This window comes from Centruroides sculpturatus, unplaced genomic scaffold, assembly GCF_000671375.1.
Source record: "Centruroides sculpturatus isolate CEXI.00-Female unplaced genomic scaffold, Cexi_2.0 scaffold1934, whole genome shotgun sequence".
Taxonomy (NCBI): domain Eukaryota; kingdom Metazoa; phylum Arthropoda; class Arachnida; order Scorpiones; family Buthidae; genus Centruroides; species Centruroides sculpturatus.
The window spans coordinates 74,360-96,715 of NW_019386299.1; the positions used below are offsets into that span (position 1 = coordinate 74,360).

The 22,356-nt window shown below is 32.6% G+C and overlaps 1 protein-coding gene across 1 annotated transcript in view; it reads right to left on the bottom strand.

Moving 5' to 3' along the window:
- The window catches only part of LOC111614468 (tetratricopeptide repeat protein 37-like), a 56,768-nt gene that overhangs the window by 31,600 nt on the left and 2,812 nt on the right, over positions 1-22,356 (bottom strand). Inside the window, exons 2-4 of the mRNA XM_023355849.1 lie at positions 20,551-20,694; positions 10,082-10,173; positions 5,384-5,456 (exon numbers count right to left, since the gene is read on the bottom strand). Of these exons, the coding sequence (XP_023211617.1) occupies positions 5,384-5,456; positions 10,082-10,173; positions 20,551-20,694 (309 nt within the window). The remainder of the gene's footprint in view (positions 1-5,383; positions 5,457-10,081; positions 10,174-20,550; positions 20,695-22,356) is intronic.

Consider the following 22,356-nt stretch of genomic DNA (forward strand, 5'->3'; position numbering starts at 1 on the left):
TACAATAGCGACGATTATTATTTTAAAAAATTTTTGTTAGGCTTAACATCGATGAAAATTCAACGCAAAATAGGTTAATAGCGATATACTAATATACTAATTACATGGGATATAATAATATACTACACTAATAATGGATTTTTTCATACTTTTCGGTTATCCGGCTTTTCAATTATCCGACCAACCCCAGTCCCCAATTAGGGCGGATAATCAAGGTTCTACTGTATATTTTTTTGTACATAATCGGTTATCTGAAATATCGATTTTCTGAACAATCCCAGTCCCCAATTGATTCGGATAATCAACGCTCAACTATAGTCTGAGAAAGAAGAACAGAATGCATATTATTCAAATTAAAACTTTTGATAAAACTGTTAAGAACAAGTCACTAATTTTCAAATGTATTCAAAGTTGGGCATACGATGTTAAATGTATGCTTTGAAGCAGCACATGCATGAATGCAGACCCATGTTAGCAATGTGACAGTGGATGAGAATCATTTAACCACTTATACAGCATGACCCATACATAGCAGGTTGAGAGTAGGAAGGGTGATGCCTCTGAGGTTGCTGTGAGAAGGGACTCCCATATAAAGATAAGTTTTCAATTATTACAGCATCTGAGCATTGTTGCTTGGGTCCATAACAGATTGTAACCCTGCTCAAACACCTTTTTTGCAAGTTCTGTGGTGTGCCTTCCCTTGATTATATCATCTTGGTGTTCTGCTAGGCAGCTAGCTAACATTCTTATTGTGGCCTCAATGTACTTCGTATTCATTCCTGTTGTGAGATTCTCAAGCGGTACAGCGTAGACTATGCTAGAAACCAGCAGTACATACTAAACTAATGGTGTTGAATTCAATATTAACTAGCACCTGTGTGATAATCTGAAGGGATTTCTAATTTGATTTACAGAATTCCCTCCTCAAATAACCCACATTAACTAAATTAACTTAATTTTATTCAAATTTTTATCGGTTTTTTTATTATTTTAATATAACCTAAAATGGTTACAAAACTTCAACATCCTGAAAAACATGCTCTATAACGCAACCTTTAGTGAGAAAGGAGGATGTTTTGCTTCCTTCCTCCACCTCTTATCTTAAATTCTTCCAAACACCTGTCTGAAAGACACCACGACACATCCCGTCAGATGATGGTTTTCCATCACAATCATTGGTCAAAAATGTGAATAAAAAGGACAAATTTTTCTCTTTTGAGAGTGTGTTCCTGACTTATCCACCATGCCCTTCCGCCAGCCTCCTTCCAACGTCTGGACCAAGACACTCCTAAACCATCAACCTCAGACCATCCCTGTCATATCCAATGAGGTAAACAGATTTTTGTAAACTCTCTCTCTCGGGTTAAATAGAGACCATAGGCTAGCAATATAGATAATCTATGTATCTTTCATGTTCTCATTATTTACCTGTATTTTTGTTAAGTTTGATTAAATTGTTGATTTGATTTTCAATGACCTTCTTAGTCTAATATTTATGGAAGTTGCACAACCCCACAAAGACTTTTACCGCTTGAAGTCTGTTAGAATAAGCCATCCAGTGACAAAGTGAGCAGATCCTTCAGATCTGATGATTAGAGAGCCTTAACCCTCGTCTGTATTCTCACATTTGCATTGATGGTAGTAAGAAGGTTCTTCTAATGAGGGTGGTGATGGCAGTGTCAACATATTGCAAAGGCTGGAAAGCATCTGCTGGATTTGTTTATTTTCTTGATATTAATACATTGTATTAATCAGAAACATATGCAGAATAGCAAGAAAATATAAAAGATGAGCAATCATATGTTATTGTATTTTTGAGTTTTCAAATTAGCTGTCAATCAATTCAATTGTCTTCTGCTGTTTTTCATCCAAATGCACAGCTATCACTGGTAGTGTTGCCAACTTAGTAGGAAATTTCAAGATTGATTTTTATACAGTAAGTGTGTTATAAGATACTGTAATTTTTTTTCTTTGAGAATCCTAAGATGACAAACTTAACAATCTTTCGTATAGTATTCCTTCTCGTTCAGCTTGCTATTATGCCACATTTTTAGTGAAAAAATGTTCAAATTTAGTAAAAACTGGAGTTTCAACTAGTGGAAAGTTTGCCTACAATTTGGCAATGGTGTCAGTAAAGCCCAGCACAAACCATTCAATGCAATTGCTTTTGACATGCTGTCAGAGGCAATTTTTATAGTCAGTGACTGCTTTTCTTCAATGATCTGGCAATGTTGCCCCCTTATGATATCACTCATGTCATAGTTCTTTTTAACATGAGTGATATCACAAGGGGCAACGTTGACAGATCATTGAAGAAAAACAGTCGCTGACTATAAAAATTGCCTCTGACAGCAAAAAACCAATAAACATTTTGTATATCTCTCTATAAACTATCATTTAGTAGTTTGTAAAATGAGAATGATTTGCAACAATGATTTGTTGATGTTAGATTCAGATGCTTCAATTTGTTGCTATTTGGTAGAAATTTAATAAATAAATAAAAATGAAAACATACACAAAATAGAGAATAGATTTGCTGTTGTAATATGTACATAACTTTTATAATTTCAATAAAATCAATAAAATTATTTATATTTTTACATCTATGAAAATCTGTCAAACAACTTTGTTTCATATTGGCAATAATTTTGCTATGTTGGGAAAGCAACATAGCAAAGCTATTGACAAAATGAGACAAAGATCACAACACAAGTATGTGCAACACTTGTTTGTAGCCTAAAGTGCATGTTCCTTTCTCACAAACTTTGAAAAGCACACATCATCTTTCAAAAAAAAACCAAACTTCTTGTATCTGAGAGTCATCAAATGGACTTTCCACTTTCTGCTGTCAAAGGATACGACACAGAGTGACATTGGGTTGATAACTGCACAGTTGATAATCAAATGAGTTTGATGTCACCACCAATCAGTTCATTCCAGGTTTTATACCCAAGACTCAATTAATGTCAGATTACTGGTCATGTCAAACTAGAAAATGGTCTGATTAACAAGACTATATTGCAATTATAAATTTTTTTTTTTAAATTAAAAAGAAAACTAAAATTACTGTTTTTCTTACATTTCTACTAAGCATTCTCATAATCTTTAAAACATGTAATATTGTTGTGGAAACAAACAGCAACCAGTTGTCAGGAACACAAAGTGGTATTTATTCGCTCAGAGAATGTACAACTACTGCAGCTTGCAGTACGAGAACAAGAACCACCCTCAACCTGAGAGCTTGCAGTTATATACTACAGAGATGTGGCAGAAATATGTAAATGCTAACAAATTACCATGTACTCTCAGACCAGGAGAATGTACACACAGAAAAAGAAACCCTGCATCAATGAGGTTCGAACCGGATACCTTCGCTTGATAGGCGAAGACGCTAACCCATACCATGAACAACACAGTGGGAAGAGCGAGCTGTGGCAATATTCATAACAAAAAATATTTTTTTAAATTCATAATACATATAATACTTCAAAAATCACAATTGTAAATTTTATAAATTTTAAAAACCATTTTATTTTAAAATTCTTCAAAAACCATCTTTTAAAAAAGCCAAAACCATTTCAACCAGAAAGGAAGCACATAAGTTCTTGACCTAACCTACTGTGCAAGACTGAAAGACATGTCAAGACAAATATATAACAGATTAATATCTTATTAGTGTCTGACAGAAATTTAGTGGCTGAAGTACTAAAAAGTAATTTATAATGGAATTCTGCATATGACATGGCAGCTAATTTTAAACTAGGGTATCGTGTAGTCATCAAGTTTCTTACAAAAGAAGACCAAGCACCCATGGAAATCAAACAACACCTCGATCATGTGTACAGACAAGTTTTGCCATCATATACCACTGTCAAAGAATGGGCTAAATGTTTTCTATTAGGACAAAAATTCCTTGAAGATAACACAAGATCTGGTCATCCAGTAGATGCAATAACCTTGGAAAAAATTGGTATGGTGGAGGAACTGGTTCTTTTGAATTGCCAATTGAAGGTGAAAGAAATAGTAGCAATGACCAACATATCAAATATGAGTGTTTGGCATATACTTCATGAGCATCAAGGCATGAGCAAAGTCAGCACAAGATGGGTTTCCAAACTTCTTTCTTCTGTCCAATGGCAGCAGCATGTGGAAAGTGCATGGTTGACTTTGGACCTTTACAAAGTGGATAAAGTTGATTTTTTGAAATCTATTGTTACAGAGGATAAGACTAGGTCCTTTATTATGACCCCTTTTCCAAAGTGGAATCAATGAAGTGACAAAGACCATGGGAGGAAGCCCCCAAAAACTAAAGTGTTGCATCAATTAAGATCATGGCTACTGTTTTTTGAAACTTTTTTTTTAACTCTTTCCACCCTGCGGGCACTAAGAGGGCCTCTTTTAGCACGCCCATTATAGGTTCAGCCAAGCTTACAATGGGGCGGTCGGGTGGTGAGGGACAGGGACCGACATATCCAGTCAGACCACCCCCTGAAAAACTCATGTGGATTTTTCAATCCATTTGGATTTGATCTTGGGTCCTCCAGAGCAGTAGGCTGCAACGTTGACCACTTAGCCATCCAGCTGCTGTTTTTTGGAATTATGAGAGAGAGAGCATAGTGATGATGAACTTTAAAAAAAGATTTACCACTGTAAATGCAAATTATTATTACATCAGTTATGTGCAAAGACATGCAAGAAATGTTGAGGAAAAGAACAAAAGTGCACTTGCTGCCAATATATTTTTATAAAGGGAGTGAATTGCTTTTTAATAATTAATTAATTAATTAAACATTGTCATAAGTACATTGAAATCAGAGACAATTATATTGAAAATAACAACTTTTCCTTTTTTTCATTGCCTTTTTTCATTAGGTTGAGAACTTATGGCACATCCTATGTAAATATCTTTAAGATGTTTTTATTTCATGTATTATATCTTCAGTACTAAAAATCTTGTTTCATTTAAAGAATCATTAATAAATTACATAGTTTAATATTGAAATCACAAAAAAGTCATTATTTTTTGTTATAAATTGCATTTTTGAGAGATTTTATGTTGTCTAAAACTGATATAAGATAAAAATAAATGTTGGAAAGTTTCACAAAAGATAAATTGTGATCAGAGAACCAATAATAATATAAAATTCAAGAATATTTAAATTTGATTTAAATGAGTCCATGAGTTAAGTTTTAAAAAAAACTTAAATTACTAAATAAAAAAAAATGACAAATAATTTAAATTACTTTCCTATTCTTTAATTTAAATTATTCATTTATAATGGAAGAAAAAATTTTCTTATTAATATATATGTATCACATTCTTGTTTTTAAATGAATTTTGTAAATTTTACAAGCTACATAATAATTTAGTAAATTGTTTTACCTGTTTTGCTTTGTCTAACTGAATATAAATCTCCCATAGTTTCTTTATAACTTCCAGTTGTTTATTCTTATCACTGTAGTATACAAAAATAATACTTTAAAATAATATAGTAAAAAATCTATTGAGTATATTTTTAATCACTAAAATATTTGACTTTCTTTTAAAGTTCACTTGTCATCCAAAATATGCATATTTTAAAAAAAGACTGAGGCTACCATTCTTAATTCTCTTGTATTTTCTGTAGTAAATAAGAATGAAAGAAACTAACTGGAACTTATGATTAAATAGCTTCTGCTTTATTGGAGACTTGTGTCCTTCTAACAATATCTCAATTACTTAAATTCTTTAAAAGTGACTTGCATACATTAGACATGCTTTCCAAATCTTTAATGTTGATTGCATCATTTTTCAAACTTCTTGTATGACCATCCTTTTTCAGCTTACTTTGTACTTCCTCCTCCACTAATCACCTCTAAGATTTTAGCATTTTTTTCCTTGGTACAGTGATACCTCGGTTTTCATTGATAACACTGTTCTGCAAAAAAAAACTTTTTTTCTATTTCTGAAAAAATACATTGTGTTCCTAGTTGTACTTCGAGCACTGAATTCAAACCTGTTTTTAGTTTTTTTCTGTCAGGGATAGTTTATGAGTAATCACAATTTTATTTTTTTCTTTATGTTTCTGATATAGTGCAGGACACATTAGCTGAAATTCAAGAAAAAAAATCAGCTTTTTTATGATGTTATTAAGTTCATCATATTAAGGGAGGTTGGGATCTAACATATAACATATACATCTTAGTGTATTTGCTTTGTAGCATTTATTTCACGTGAGCAATTACAGAAAATTGACAAAAATGAGCCACCATATAGTAATGCACATCACTTTTTCTCTTGTATTGAGAATCTTTCTTCTCTCAAATGATATTCCAGCAATAATCTGCTGACATAGAAGATACCCGCTTCTCTTCATAATGCCTTACTATAGTAGAAATGTCTTTATGGAATCTTTTGCCATGTTCATCCAATACGTCACTACAACTCTCTGTGAAGTAGTTCAGATGAGTCTATCATATGTACCTTCAGAGACATATTGCACCCCAGATCTTGGTGTGCTTTGATCATGTCATTTACCATTGCTTTGTAGTTGGTAGCTCTTCTTCCGAGGAAGTTTTCTGATACTATCTTGAAACACTCCCATGCTCTCTTTTCTTTGGCAGTTAAACATGCTTCAAAATTTGCATCTTTCTGCAACTCCTTGATTTGCGGGCCCATACATACACCTTCCTCTATTTTTGCAGCTGAAAGATGGGGAATTTGTCAGCTAGATATGCAAATCCACTGCCTGTTGGATCCATGACCTTTACGAATTGTTTCATTAGGCCAAGTTTGATGTGAAGCAGTGGAAGTAGTATATCTTCAGGAGCTACCAGACTTTCATGTTGCACATTCTTTTCTTCCACTTTCCACCTCCACTTAGGCCATTTTTTTTTACATTTAGTTAGAATTTCTGTCATGACTATCCCACTCGCAAAGAAAACATGCATATCTTGTGTAGCCTTGTTGCATTCCCAATGTCATAGCAATTACTTTGAAGTCTCCACATATTTTCCATTTGTATTCATTGTATTGTAATGAATTTATCATCCTTCATAAGAATTTGTAATTCTCTTTAGTCAAGCTGGCATAAGCAACTGGAACAGAGGGCATTTTATTTCCATTGTGGAGAAAAACACCCTTGAGACTTATTTTCAATACATCTATGAAAAGTCTCCACTCCTGTGAACTGTAGGTGAAGTTCAGCACCTTCATTAGGCCAGCAACATCATTGTCACATTCGATTATTACTGCATGCAACAACATACACATATTTCTCTATAACGTCTGTGTTTGTCATGAACTGTGAATATATACATATATATACACGTTACACAAAAAGTATCCCTGACAACAAAATTCTGTTTCCAGATTTGAATTTCCCATGATAAATTGGTTTAGAATCACACATTTTAATATCAGAAATAGAATCCTTGTCAAACAGTGTAATCCGTCTGAAACCAATCAGCGAAATCCGAAACCGACAAAAACCGAGGCAATCATTTTCATATGAATAAATGAACATTTAACATAGCATTCAAAGGGTTGCTGGCTCTAGAAGCTTTTGTTGGTCCCACGATGGAGCTAAAAGGAAAGCAATGGAATTGTTTGGCTAGAATACTCACACAATGGGAAAGAATGCTACACTGAGCACAAAAATGTATGAATTGCCTTTTGTTTTCGTAAAATTAGCAGTGAGGTCATGTGGGCACATCGCCGAAATCTGAGGCAAACAACAAAAACAGGGACAAATTTTAAGCAAAAAACTAAGGTATTACTTTATATTCTTTTTTCCCTTCTTTTTTATTAAGAAAGAAAATGCTAAATCTTAAACAAATTTTTCTTAGAACACTGCTTTTTAAGTTATTAATAGCAATCATTGGTTTTTAAAACCTTCAGTTTTGTTTTTGATAAATTGAAGTAGACTGAATATTGACAGGAACTTATTAAATATTTTCTATTAGTTTATTATTAATATTATTTTTTTGAGATATAATTAATTCATATGAATAACATAACTAAATTGGGAACCTGCCACAAAAATTTTGTTGGGACCATTTCCAAAAAAAAAAAAAAAAAAAAAAAAAAAAAAATACAATTAATTAACCTTTATCAACTCTGCCATGCAACCTCTAGAGAAAACATGCCCATATCAAGCCTGGAAAAAGGAGGAGGGTTGGTTAGATGAGTGTTGATGCACTAATATAAAACAACAACACAAATGAAATCTGACGTCAATACAAGCAAAAGATAAAAGATGCCAGCTTGGACATTGCCCGGATAAACAAGATCTGCAACACCAACTGAGCAATTGGGGTTGGNAATTTTTGGAACCTAACCCTCCTTTTCGTACTAGTTCTTTGTTTCGCATAACACGGCAATTTTTTGGAACGTAACTACCGTGTTATACGGGGGTTACCTGTATACACAATTTATTGCATAAAATACGTACTTACGTCAATACAGTCTGATAACAATGGCATGTATTGTGAGCAATGGCAAACTTTTCAAACATACTCGACATTAACTTGTTATCACTGTGTGACAGTTTGCCTTTTCGTTGTTTTTTGTATGATGTTATCAAACTGCATTGACGTAAGTACGTATTTTATGCAATAAATTGTGCGTATTTCTTCAATCTTATGGCTATTCCTTTCAGACAATTACACAAAATGGCGTGCATCGCTTTCAGACATTTTTGGTATACAGGTGACAATTTATCTTATCTGTGTGAATCATGTATCGTTTTGTACTAATTAATTGATGCTCTAAAGCTTTCTAATTGGAAAGTTTGCTCTATCTGTTTTTATTTTCGATTTGCACTGCCTATCTTCCAAATTTCGCCACTAGGGGCGCTGCTGACTTTTGCATTAGGTCGGGTATAGTCGCTTTACTATACCATTACCTTACTTGCATAGCTGTAGCTCTCTCCATTTGCAAGAATTTTCTGGTTAAAGGACTTGCCTATGCACCCTGTATAGTTTATTCTCATCTTTTTATTGATCAAAGTTAGTTTGAAAGTTTTTTGTCACAGCTTAATTAGGGTCACATAAGGCCAGGAATACATATGCATAAAATTCAGCATAAAATATAGCATAAAACAGAAAGTGTAAAAGTTTTTTGGAATTTTGGCTGAAAAATAACTGAATAAAGAGTAGAGCATGTCTCTACTTTTTACGTGCATAAAATTTTTACGCCAAAATTCTTCCAATAAAGAGAAGTCTTTTTTGTGACATCACAGTAAACATGCGGTTTTTATTCTAATAATGGAGGCAATAGCGGTTACCCCTACAATTGTGACAGTCTCCAAAAAACAAAAAATAAATGAAATTGAAGATTTTATTGAATCCATTCGATTACATCAGTGTCTTTATGACAAAAAAAAGTGTCATGCATAAAGACACTGTATTTTTTTTTTTAAACAAAGTTTGTGGATGGCCATAGGTGCTAAATTTCAAATAATAGGTAGGTCTAGTAAAATCAATATATAATATTTAGATCATATGTTATTTCCCTTTGAAATACAAGTCTATTAATTTAAATTTTCTATTGATTCTGATGAAACTGTGTTTTAATTTAATTTGCTTTATTCAGACACAATAACTTAAATAAATAAAATAAATTAAATTAAATTTTCAATAAATTACAACACAATAAATTAAATTTTCTAAATTATAGCAGAGGCAGCAGAGAAAAAATGGAAGGTACAAAGGGATACATATATGAGAAAAAAAAAATTAATAAAATGTACTTCTGTTAGTGGCAGTGGTGTTTCCTATTCAACCAGAATTTGTACATGTGTGTGTTCTGGCATAAAAGCGTAAAACAGAAACTGAATCGAAAGCTGATTTCTGATTCAGTTTTCTGCCACACAATTTTACACATGTGTGTTTTGGCCTAATGGCATGATGCAGAAAATGGAAAAATAAACTTGTTGCCAAAATCCTAGAGGGCGTACATAAGGAGCTTAAGGACCTTGCTCATGACTGCTCTAGATGGTTATAAGAAATGTTTTTAATTATACAATTTATCTCTTGTTCAAACACTAAGTCAGCAACTGTAGCATAGGTTTGTTTAACATTAAATATTGAATTTACTTACTCTTTCATAAGTTTTAAAGTTTCAATATATGTTCCAATTAATTTTTCTTTATATTCTTTTCCATCATTTTTTTCATAAAACTGACATAAACCCTGAAAAATTTATAAAATTGTTATTTTAAATTATATTACTAAATCATCAAAAATAATAAAAATCAAAAACAGAGCAACAAATTTAAACCATTGACTTGTGGGAAATTATCTCCAGATTCTGAACAAATTTAACTTGACACTTTCCAATGAATTTACTAAGCCTAAATTTTGGTTTTTTTTAGTAACTTCAATCACACTGGGATACATTAATTGAATATGGAGACTTTATCATCACAAATCTTCTAATCCGAATACCAGTATTTTGCATAAAATTGTACTTACTAAACCTTTATTGCCTGATACTTCTTAACTATTTGTAAAAACAAACGTTTTCGGCCTCAGTCGAAGTCTGCTTCAGGTTAAGAGGACAATCAAATTCCATTCTTTTAATGAACATTTAGTTTTAAAATATTTAACTCATGCGCATGTTACGTATCATCATTGTTTCCTTATTCTTCACATACATAGCGCAAAGCATAGGAAAGCGTGTTGCCGTCTTTGGTATTTATACATCTCCCTGTCCGGCCGGCTTTATAAATTTCCAGGGCTTCAAGGTTTGTATGAAAAGCTCTATTTATTAATCTGGCGTTGGATAGTTCTGCGTGAATATCCAGGTTGGTTGTGTAGGTAGATAGGGCAGTGGTGTAACGAGCATGGTCTATGTCATATTTGTGCTCCTTAATCCTCTGTTGGATGAAACGTTTCATGGAGCAATGTACACCATTTCTCTCTTAAATCTATCATCTCTCACAGAAATACTATATACCCTCAGAGCCCTAAGATCATTCTGTTTGTCTTTTGCATTACATAATAATTGATATATATTGGGGGATCTTCAGTATGCTACACTGGTGTTCTTTATATAACCCTTGAAATTGTTTGTTGTATTCAACGATGTTGTATCTTCTGGTTGGGTCCTGACTAGTCCTTTGAGTAATGGATGTCTCCTGTGTGTCACGTGTTTGGAAATAGGCATGTGCTAGCCCTCGTATTAGTTCTTTTTTGTGTCCATATGCCATTGCAATGCATTCTATATTTTGTAGTTCAATTATGGTGTCACTCCACTTAGAAGGGCATATATATGTTCTTCTAACTAACTTAGAAGGGTGCATATATGTTCTTCTAACTAACGCCCAGAATGCTGCAACCTTATAAGTGAACACGTCCGCTGAGTTTGCCGATATAAACCATGGGATGTAGCTAGGTTTATAATATATACCCGTTTCGACCAATCCACTGTTGAGCATGATGTTAATGTCCAAAAAGTGTGCAGTGGTGGTAGTCAATTGATCTAGTTTCACGGTCAGCCCGTACAAATTGTTGTTCATGTGACTCAAAAAATCATTGATGTTTGGTTTCATTTTCCACAGGATAAAGACATCACCCACATATCTCTTATAAATAATTATATTAGATCTATACTTTGGTATGACGGTTTCTTCTAATCTACATAATACCATCTGACATAAGTCGCCAGATATTGGGCTGCCCATGGATACACCGCGTTTTTGTTGATAGGTCCAGTTGTTACACTAGAATATAGAGTTGTAACACGAGATGTGCCAGTTCCAAGATCTGTTTGCGATGTGTAGGTGTTCTAAATTTGGTCAATAGGAGATCTCTCAGAGCACAAAAGCACGATTGCAATTTAATTGAAGGGTATAATGATACAAAGTCACACACTGTGATGTGGGCCAAATCCATTACCTGTGTTTGCCTTAATATTCTTATAAGTTCTTTGGGGCTCTTGACATTTAGATCGTAATCTCTCATATGGTCTGATGCGATGTTATGGACTGCTTTTTCAAGATGTGTTGGAGACCTGGCCTTGTCCAAAATGGGTCTAAGAGAAGGTGTGGGCTTGTGTTTTCGCAAAGGCATAACTTAGGTGTGTCTGGTGATGCCACCACCACCCTTTCAATTTTAGCTCCCTGGCAAGTGATGTTTTGGTAACAAGAACAAGGAATCTCCCTGTTCAGTGCACCTCTTGTCATTAATTTTATAAATAGCTGGGATCTGTTAAATAAAACCTGAACCCGTTCTAAGAGAATAAAAAGATATTTTGTAGTACAGTGGATTATACATCATCCTTTTTGTAATGGTTTGCTCACGGATCGTACTATCTCTTGTCATGAACATCACAATAACTTATATCATTAATTGTAAGAAATTTGTTTTGGTTTCCTTAATAAGCAGTATTAAGAAATATTTACTACGTATATAAGGGTTGTTCAAAAAGTTCCTGAACTTTATTTATTACAAAAAAATACTTCATTTACAACTTATTTGTCAGGGTCCCCTTTAAAGTAGTCTCCTCTCCAACATACACACTTATCCCAATGGTGTTTCCACTTTTTGAAACAGTCCTGGAATGCTTTTTCCAGAATGCTCATAAGCTCCTCCGTTGTTTTTTTTTCTATCTCTGGAATGGTGGCAAATCTTTTTCCTTTGAGCATGTTTTTAGTTTGGGGGACAAGAAAAAGTCACATGGGCCAGGTCAGGTAATTAGGGTGAGTGGGGAAGCACAGCAGTCTTGTTTTTGGCCAAAACTCATGAGTTCCAAGGGACAAATGAGCCGGTGCATTGTCATGGTGAAAAAACCACTCGCCACTCCTCCAAAGTTTGGGCCGTTTTTGCCTGATTCTCTCTCTTAGGTGTTTCATAACCTCCAGGTAGTACTCCATGTTGACTGTCTGGTCTGTAGGTAGGTATTCATGATGCACAACCCCCTTTGAATCGAAAAAAACAGTCAACATCACTTTTAACATTTGAGTGAACTTGTTGAGCTTTTTTGAGGCGGGGGAGGGGGTGTTTCACCCATCCATGGGAAGTTTCCGTGAAGGATTTTCCAAGTTTCACGCAGAATTTTACAGAACAATGCTGCTTCTTCAAACAGCTCATTTCCGCGGATCCAATTTTTTGCCGAACCCCATAAACACACCTTCACATAAATGGCCATAACTAATCACCAAATCAAGATATCAACAAACGGATTGAAGGAGATTACTCAGGAGGGTTCCACAGACACAACACATCCAAGCAGATTAAAAAATAACCAACTGGAGGCGTGCTATTAAAAAAGTTTGGGAAGTTTTTGAACAACCCACATATATTTTATTATTACATAATCTACTTACCTACATTACTGCCATATTTCAATTTACATAAATTATTACATTTCATTTTTATAACTAAAAAAACAAATTTTGCATGTGAAATATCAAATGAAATATTTTAAATTTAAAAATGTAATGTTCTTTTTCCATTAATGTGTTTCAAGCAGCTGAGTATGATGATATAAAATCAAAAATGCTAGCAAAATATATTTTTGATATTCAGTTTTAATTTTGTTTTTGTTAAACAATCCTTTATNAAATACAATTAATTAACCTTTATCAACTCTGCCATGCAACCTCTAGAGAAAACATGCCCATACCAAGCCTGGAAAAAGGAGGAGGGTTGGTTAGATGAGTGTTGATGCACTAATATAAAACAACAACACAAATGAAATCTGACGTCAATACAAGCAAAAGATAAAAGATGCCAGCTTGGACATTGCCCGGATAAACAAGATCTGCAACACCAACTGAGCAATTGGGGTTGGGTGAAAAAATTAGCTACTGAAAGAAAGAAAAAAAGTCCAGCAACACAAGTCCTAAGTCCTTTCAGTAGGAACTTGGAATGTCAGAATGTTATGGTCAACTGAAAAACTAGAGCTGCTTCGGAAGGAAATGGAGAGATATCAATGCAACATATTAGGCTTAGCAGAGATGCGTTGGACAGCATCAGGAGAACTGAATGACGATGAAGTCATGTGGTTGAGAAATGATACAAGGCATGAAGTTGGTGTTGGATTTCTGCTTAGTAAAAGAGCACAAGCAGCATTGTTAGGATACAATCCAGTTAGTGCAAGATTGATGACAGCAAGGTTTGAAGCAAAACCATTTAAGATATCAGTAATCCAGATATATGTACCTATCTCAGATAGCAGTGAAGAGGAGATTGAACTTTTTTTATAAAGATCTAAGCATGATAATAGAGAAAATGCCACAGAGAGATGTGATCATCATTGGAGGTGACTGAAATGCTAAAATTGGAAATAATAATGAAGGTTGGAAAAGAGTAATGGGTAAGTATGAATATGGAGCAAGGAATGAACAAGGAGAAAGACTGCTTCAATTTGCCCTAGATCAAGATTTAATGATATGCAACACCAAATTCCAGCAAAAGATCTGTAGAAAATGGACATGGAGATCAAGTGATGGAACAACAAGAAACATGATTGATATGATTTTGATCCAAAGGAGATGGTCAACATCAGTTCAACAGTGTCGAACCTTTCAGGGAGCTGACATAGATTCTGATCACAGCTTAGTCATTGCAAACAAAGATAAAACTGAAGAGGAAAGTTAATGCACATTTCCAAAAGAAAAGAGGCATTACAAAGCTAAAAGGTGAGAAAATAGGGAGCATATATAGAAATACACTTGAGAAGAAGATAAAAATCCTAGACAGGATGGAAGAGCTAGACACAAGAGTGGAAGAAATAACAAAGGCAATAAGAGAAGCAATTGAGCAGACCCTACCAGAAGAGAAAAAAAATCAATAAGAAATGGATCACACAAGAGACCCTAAAGCTTGCCAAGAGAAAAGAGCTCTTAGGCTTAGAAGAGACATTTCTGAAGAGCTGGAAAAACAGTATAAGGTAAAGTGCAATGAAGTGAAAAAAGCAATTAGGATGGATAAAGTAAAACGGCTAGAGGATCAGTGTAGAAACAGAAAAATATTATGGAGAATGCAAGACTAAAGAAGTATATAAGATAATCAGAAATGTCAACCAGAATGAATACCAAAGCAAATGGCAATCAAAGATGAGAAGAGAGAGGTTTTACTGGACAGGATGGAAGTCCTACAGAGGTGGACAAGTTATTGCTCTGAACTATACAAGGAAACATTGGATACAGATGTATTAGAGAATCTAGTAGATGAATTAAAGAAGATATTGCCACCAAGTGTTGAAAATGAAAATGATATTACGAGGGAGTAAGTTGAAAGGGCAGTGAAACGGTTAAAAGACAATAAGAGTTCCAAACATGACAAAATCACAGGAGAAATGATTAAGCATGGAGAAGAAAGTTTAATTTATGAGATACACCAAGTGTGCAATGAGGTATGGAAACAAAGAAAGATACCTAAAGAATGGACAAAATCAGTATTGGTGACAATACATAAGAAAGGCAGCATGTTAGAGTGCAAAAATTATAGAACAATTGCCCTAACAAACAACATAGGAAAAATTATGATGATCTTAAAGGAGAGACTAAGTAGTTTGATAGAAAAACACTTAGCAGATGAACAGGCAGGTTTTGGGAAAGACAGAAATACAATGCAGCAGATACTAACATTACAGCTATTAGTTGAAAAAGCAAGAAGAAAGCAGAAAAACATCTATTCCTGTTTTGTGGAGTTTCAGAAGGCATTTGACAGCATAGACCAAAAAGCCAGCTTGGCAGTGCTAAAATCTTATGGAGTGGATCATAAACTAATAAACCTGCTAAGTTATATTAATGATAATGCAGCAGCAGCTGTGAGATTGCGTGGGGAGCTAAGAAACTGGTTCAAACCAAAGAGGCACCAGACAGGGAGCTCCTATATCCCCAACTATCTTCATAAGTCTCTTAGAAAGAGTCGTGGATAAGATGACGCAAGAGATGCAGGGAATATCAGTTCACGGTGTAAAATTCAATAACCTGAGATTTGCAGATGACATACTTATCATTGAAGAAAGTAAAGAACAACTAGAGAAAACATTACATCTGCTTTTTATATGATTATAACTCTTACGTGTTATGGCGTTACAGGAGTGGAGTCTTGGAGAATGAACTCGTCCAACTTTAGAAAATGAACTTGTCCGCTAGTACTTTCAAGTAGTATATAACTACCATCTTCAGGCAGTCTATCGAATACAACAGATTAAGATTTTCGAACTCTAATCTGGTGGTTTCACAAATTTTGGATTTTCAAAATTATCAAACAATATTTCCAACGGTTTAACTGATTTTTCGTTTTCAAATGTTATTTAAAAATCCTTTTGAGCATCATAGTGCGTGGAAGGAAAACAGTTTTAAATAAGCATGTTTTAGGAAAAATAAGGCCATAAAAGAGCCCAGAACATGCATAAAGTATAAGATATGTCAAAAAGACATCTGAGTAGCAAAGACTTCAACATCGTGGATTGAGTTGTTTAAAAGCTGTTACCCAAATTTCTGGTAATTCAAGAGTTGGGGAGTTGCACAGTTTGGTGGCAGAAATATAGAGACTCTCTCAAACAAATAGCTCTTTATGTTCGTTGCAGCATTTCAGTAATTTTATTTTGCTCCAGAGTGGCTGATAATTGTGGTCAAGCACTTTCTTCACTAACTCTGTAACTGGCCTGCCGTTTTGATGTCTTCTTGATGTTCGAGAATACGTGAACATAATCTTCTAGCTGTGGCCCCTACATAACTGGTTTCTTCAGCTGACAATGTATGTTTTAGCAGGACTTGGTAAATACCAGTGGAATGAAAAATCAGGAATCTACCAGGTCCTGCTAAAACATACATTGTCAAATTATGTAGGGGCCACAGCTAGAAGGTTATGTTCACGTATTCTCAAACATCAAGAATACATCAAAAACAGCAGGCCAGTTACAGAGTTAGCAAAGAAAGTGCTTGACCACAATTACCAGCCGCTCTGGAGTAAAACAATGGGAAATGTTATTCCTGACTACATTGGTGATGCTTATGGTATTGATTTGGCTAAAAGAAGGATATCTAAGGATGTTATTGTGAAAAGCAGGGGGCAAAAGATGCTTCAATTTTGTGCAGATAAAAATTTATTAATATTAAATGGTAGAATGTCTGGTGATGAAGTTGGTGAATATACATTTGTGTCAAGCTTGGGTTCATTGGTTATTAATTTTGATTTAACAACTTTTTGTGCATGGGGGTGTGTTAAATCTTTTTCTGTGGATGATGATTGCTGTTTTTTGGATCACTTTCCCATGGTATTATGTTTAAACAAACCTATTCAATCTAAAGTGAATAATAAGGGGAGTTTGTATGAAAGAATTTTTTGGAATTGTGAGTCTATGAATAGTTTTATGCTTGATTTGGAGAAATATCTGTTAGACAGTGATTCGGTTTCTTTATCAGTTGTTAGTAAATTAATTGTCGAGATGGCTAATGCTGATAATATGAATGTAAAACCAAAGGATCATATAAATATTAATAATTGGTTTGATTTAGATTGTTGTTTAATGATCCATAATAGAAATAGAGTTTGGCAAGCCTTTAAGAAAAATGGTTTGGAATCGTATCGTAAATTATTTGTTTTATTTCATGGCTTGGTTAAAAAAATTTGTTTAGCTAAGAAAAAAAGTTTTTGTATACAGTTCAGAATTCTGGGATCTTCTGTAAAAATAATAAATGGTTTTGGAATCTATGTAAAATTAGAAATTGTAATAGTAGAGTGAACATCTGTTTGGAGGAATGGTTTTCTTATTTTTATTCTTTATATGGTTCTTCACTTCCTTATATTGTAGATTTGTCTGTCTTTAATGAGTGTTTAATTTGGTCTGATGCAATTTTGGATGTGGATATCTTGAACTCTGAACTGAGTTATGTTTTAAATAAAATTAAAGTTGATACTGCACCTGGGGTTGATGGGATACCTTCTGAATTTTGGAGGATGGATTCTGTTTTTTCTGATATTGCTTAGAAGCTTTGATAGGATCTTAAGATCTGGGGTAGTCCAAAAAGATTGGAATAGTGCTATTTTATGTCCAGTATATAAAAATGGGTCTAATTCGATCCCTAGTATTACAGAGGAATTTCTTTGCTGAACTGTGTGTCAAAGATTTTTTGTAATATATTGTACCATAGGTTGGTTAATTGGCTAAATTTAAACTATGTTTTATTTGAAAATCAGGCCAGTTTTCGTGAAAATTATTCTACACTAGACAATATTTTTATTCTGCATACTCTTATTATCAAGACGTTAATGAGAAAAAGGAGAAAAGTATATGCATTCTTTGTTGACTTGTCCTCAGCTTTTGATACCATAGATAGGAATTCAATGTGGAAAAAACTCTTGAAATATGGTATTAGCTTTAAATTTGTTTCCTTGCTTACTGAATTATATAAAGAGTCTAATGTGAAGATTAAATGGGGTCGTCTTTGTTCTAGGTCTTTTTTCACTGTTACTGGGGTTAAACATGGCTGTGTTTTAAATCCTGTGTTGTTTAGTGTATATTTAAATGATTTAATTGAACAAATAACTAATTCTGACTATGAAGGTATCAAGGTGAACGGCATTAGCATTAAAACACTGGCTTTTGCAGATGATATAGTTTTAATTGCCGACTCAGTTAGAGGTTTACAAGGATTTATTAATATTTTGGATAAATATTTTCTAGAAAATAATATGAGTTTGAATCTTATGAAATCTAAAGTTGTTGTTTTCTGTAATGGTAGTAAACTTGCTAAATTGGATAAATGGTGGTTTAGAAATGTAATACAGGTAGTTTCCCAATATAAATATCTTGGTGTTATATTAATTAATAATTAAAATATAATGGTAAATTTCATATTCAAATACCATATTCAGACTGTTAAAAAGAATGCCTTTATTAAAACTGACAGAGTTATTCAGATGTGTAGATCAGCTAAATTATGTAATTTGAGAAATTGCTTAAGGATTTTTAATTCAATTGTTAAATCATCTTTGTTATATGCATCCGAGGTTTGGGGATACCAATGTGACTAGTTGGATCCAGTTTTGGTTAATTTTATAAAAAAAGATTTTGGTGTCTCGTTGTACCCCAAGTTATCTGATTTTTATGGAGTGTTTGCTATTACCTTTGTCTTTTACATTATTGAATAAGTGTTTGAACTGGACCTTCAGGACTATTGCATTGGATGAAAAACGATGGAGCAGAATATGTTTGTGTTATGTGCTTAATAAGAGGGACTTTCTGTGGGCTAAAAGTTTAAGGGAAATTTGTGTTAATAATGGTATTAATTTTGATGAATTATTAAATAAGCATGATAGTTGTTCTATTTTGAAATTAAATTATTTTGATAATTTTATTCTGGATTTGAATCAACACATTAATGCAAGCTCTTATATTGATTGGTACAAGCACTTAAATAAATCTTTTTTTGATTGTTTGCTTTATAATAATAAATTTTCTCTTAATATTAGTGCTACAGTAATGCAAATCAGATGTAATTCTCTTAATTTTTTACAGAATTATTGCAGAGAAATTTGCATATATTGTCAGGATGATCAGCTATTGGATGCTTTTCATGTGATAGATAAATGTTCTAATTTAGAAAAAATTCAGGAAAGTATGTTTGGTATTTCTATTATTCCGTTTGAGAATTTTCTGGACCTTATCAGTAATTTAAGTAATTTTGATTTAATTAATTTTGTTCAAAAGATTAAATTCTTTTTTAGGTAATCTTATGTTGATTTACTTTGTTTTAGTGATCCTTTTGTACAGAGTGACGTACATTGTTTTTGCATATTGGAGTATTCGATTATTGCCAAAAGGTGGCATTNAATTTAAGTAATTTTGATTTAATTAATTTTGTTCAAAAGATTAAATTCTTTTTTAGGTAATCTTATGTTGATTTACTTTGTTTTAGTGATCCTTTTGTACAGAGTGACGTACATTGTTTTTGCATATTGGAGTATTCGATTATTGCCAAAAGGTGGCATTTGCTTTTCCTTTAAAAGTGTGCTTGTGGCTAAAAAGTGTTGGAAGACCATTCACATTTTGATGAGATAACTTAATCTGTTTTCTTTTATAGGTGGGTGTAATTAATGTTTATTTATAATGATGTTTTTATTTGGATAGTTCTCCCCATGATTTTGTTATATGTTTATATTTGGATATTTTGTTTAAATATTTATTTTTGGTATTTATAATAATATTTGTATAAATTGTTTGTTTTATTTATGTATGTTAATTTTCTCTGTAATGATGAATGGATTGTAATAGTTTTTCTTTTGATGTGTAATGTATGTAACAATTTTTATATACACCGCATCATGAGTTTTGCCCAGTATGTCTAAATAAATAAATAAACTTTCCAATTAGAAAGTTTTAGAGCATCAATTAATTAGTACGAAACAACATGTGGTTCACATGGATAAGATAAACTGTCACCTGNCTTTATTATAAATTATCCATTCAAAAAAACAAATAATAATTTTCAAATTTCAAACTTTTATATTATAATGATTATAACAACTATTAATTTTTTGTAAGTTAAGATTTAAAACAATCAATACATGAAATGTTTTCAGAAAGTTAAAGGAAAAATATCAAACCTGCCAAGCCAGAAGCTGATCAGGTGATATTTCAATAGCTTTACGAAAGGCTGCTTCGGCTTGAACTGGTTGTTCTATTTCTTGAGCAGAAACACCAATAAATACCCAAGCATTATAATTCAGTTTATCCAATTTTAAAATTTCCTGCAAAATAAAACTATTACTGTTATAAAATAAGTTACTTTTAGTTCATACAGAAATTAAAATTTTTATTAATAATATTTCATATAAGTTTAAATTGTTTTTTTCATTTGAGAATATTTTCTAATCATAAATAATACAAAACTGTTTTAATAGGAAATGTTTTTAATATACTGGAAGAGCATTTGAGAGACAATCCATTATTTTATTAAATAATTTTTCCTAATTATTCATTAGAAACTTTAAACTATACATATAAGAATAATATTTTCACTTTTTTAAACATAATCAAATATTTTATCATCTGAAATTAACAATTTTAAACTAAAATTTTGTTTTTGTTATACTATTGTCTATGGAATAACAATATTTGATTCATAAGTTGATAATTTTCAGATAAACAATCAAGACAAACACTAAAGAATAATAAAATTAGGATGGCATTGACACTGAAAATTCATCAAATTCATTACATTTTTTGTTATCTATAAATTATTTGGCTTATTAAATTAATGCTCACTATCATCTCAATTTTAAAAAATATATGCATTATCTAAAAAAATAATTGATTGAAATGTTTACTTTCTTTAACTGTATTTTTTTTTACCACTTTTTTAAATCTCTTCATTTTTTATTCATATTTGTTAGAACAATGATGAGGCAGTCCTTTAACTTAGAATTAAACTTTATTCTAATCTAAGACTATATATGCATGACTACTCATCCATGACTTGGCAGGCAACTGAAAACAGATCTCTTCTTGTTTCAAGTGATCTTGCACGGATGTTGCTAGCTCATAAAAAGTTTGCTATATTGACATGTGCTTTAGTTTAGTATAATTCTTTTTCCCTAACAATCTTTTTTAAAATTACTATTTTATTTTAGATTTCAACATGTTCTCTACTTCATACATTTACAAGTAGCTACTAATTTTAATGAACTGAAAATTTATATTACCTATTGTTGGATTTGATCCATGAACATGAAATAGCCAAACTCATTTATATGTTTTTCAAGGAAACTGAGAAAAATATTGTGTTAAGTGAGAAAACATACAAATGAATCTACTTTTGAATTGCTTTCAGAGTGAATATAATCAAAAAGTACAGCAATACACAAATTAATACTATACATTTAAATTTGTACATGTAATTGTTAACAAAGAATTTTCAATCTACTAAATGTAATTATGTATAATATATATGAACAATATATGTATAGAAGAAAAAGTGAACCATTGTGAAATTAAGTCATGTACAGTAATACCTCAACTTACGCTACCCTGACTTACGCGATTTTCAAATCTCGCCGATTCGTCTTTTGTTTGAACGCCACGCAACTCTTGATTACTCACTCCTCTCACACTATTGTTCGGCTTACATGTTCGGAAATGTTGCGCGGAATCGACACATAGCTACAATTTATTTTGTGTTATTTATTTCTGTGTTTGTTCTATCTACAGAGACTTGAGAGACTCTACTATGTCATCCAAACGAAGTAGAACTGATTCTTCCGATCAAACAAGAAAAGAAAAACTTTATCTTTGGAATGTAAAGTTAACATTATTAAAGACTTTGATACAAAAATGAAAATTTGTGAATTGGCAAAGAAGTTTAATCTATCGGAATCGACGGTCAGAACAGTTATAAAAGGTAAAGAAAAAAT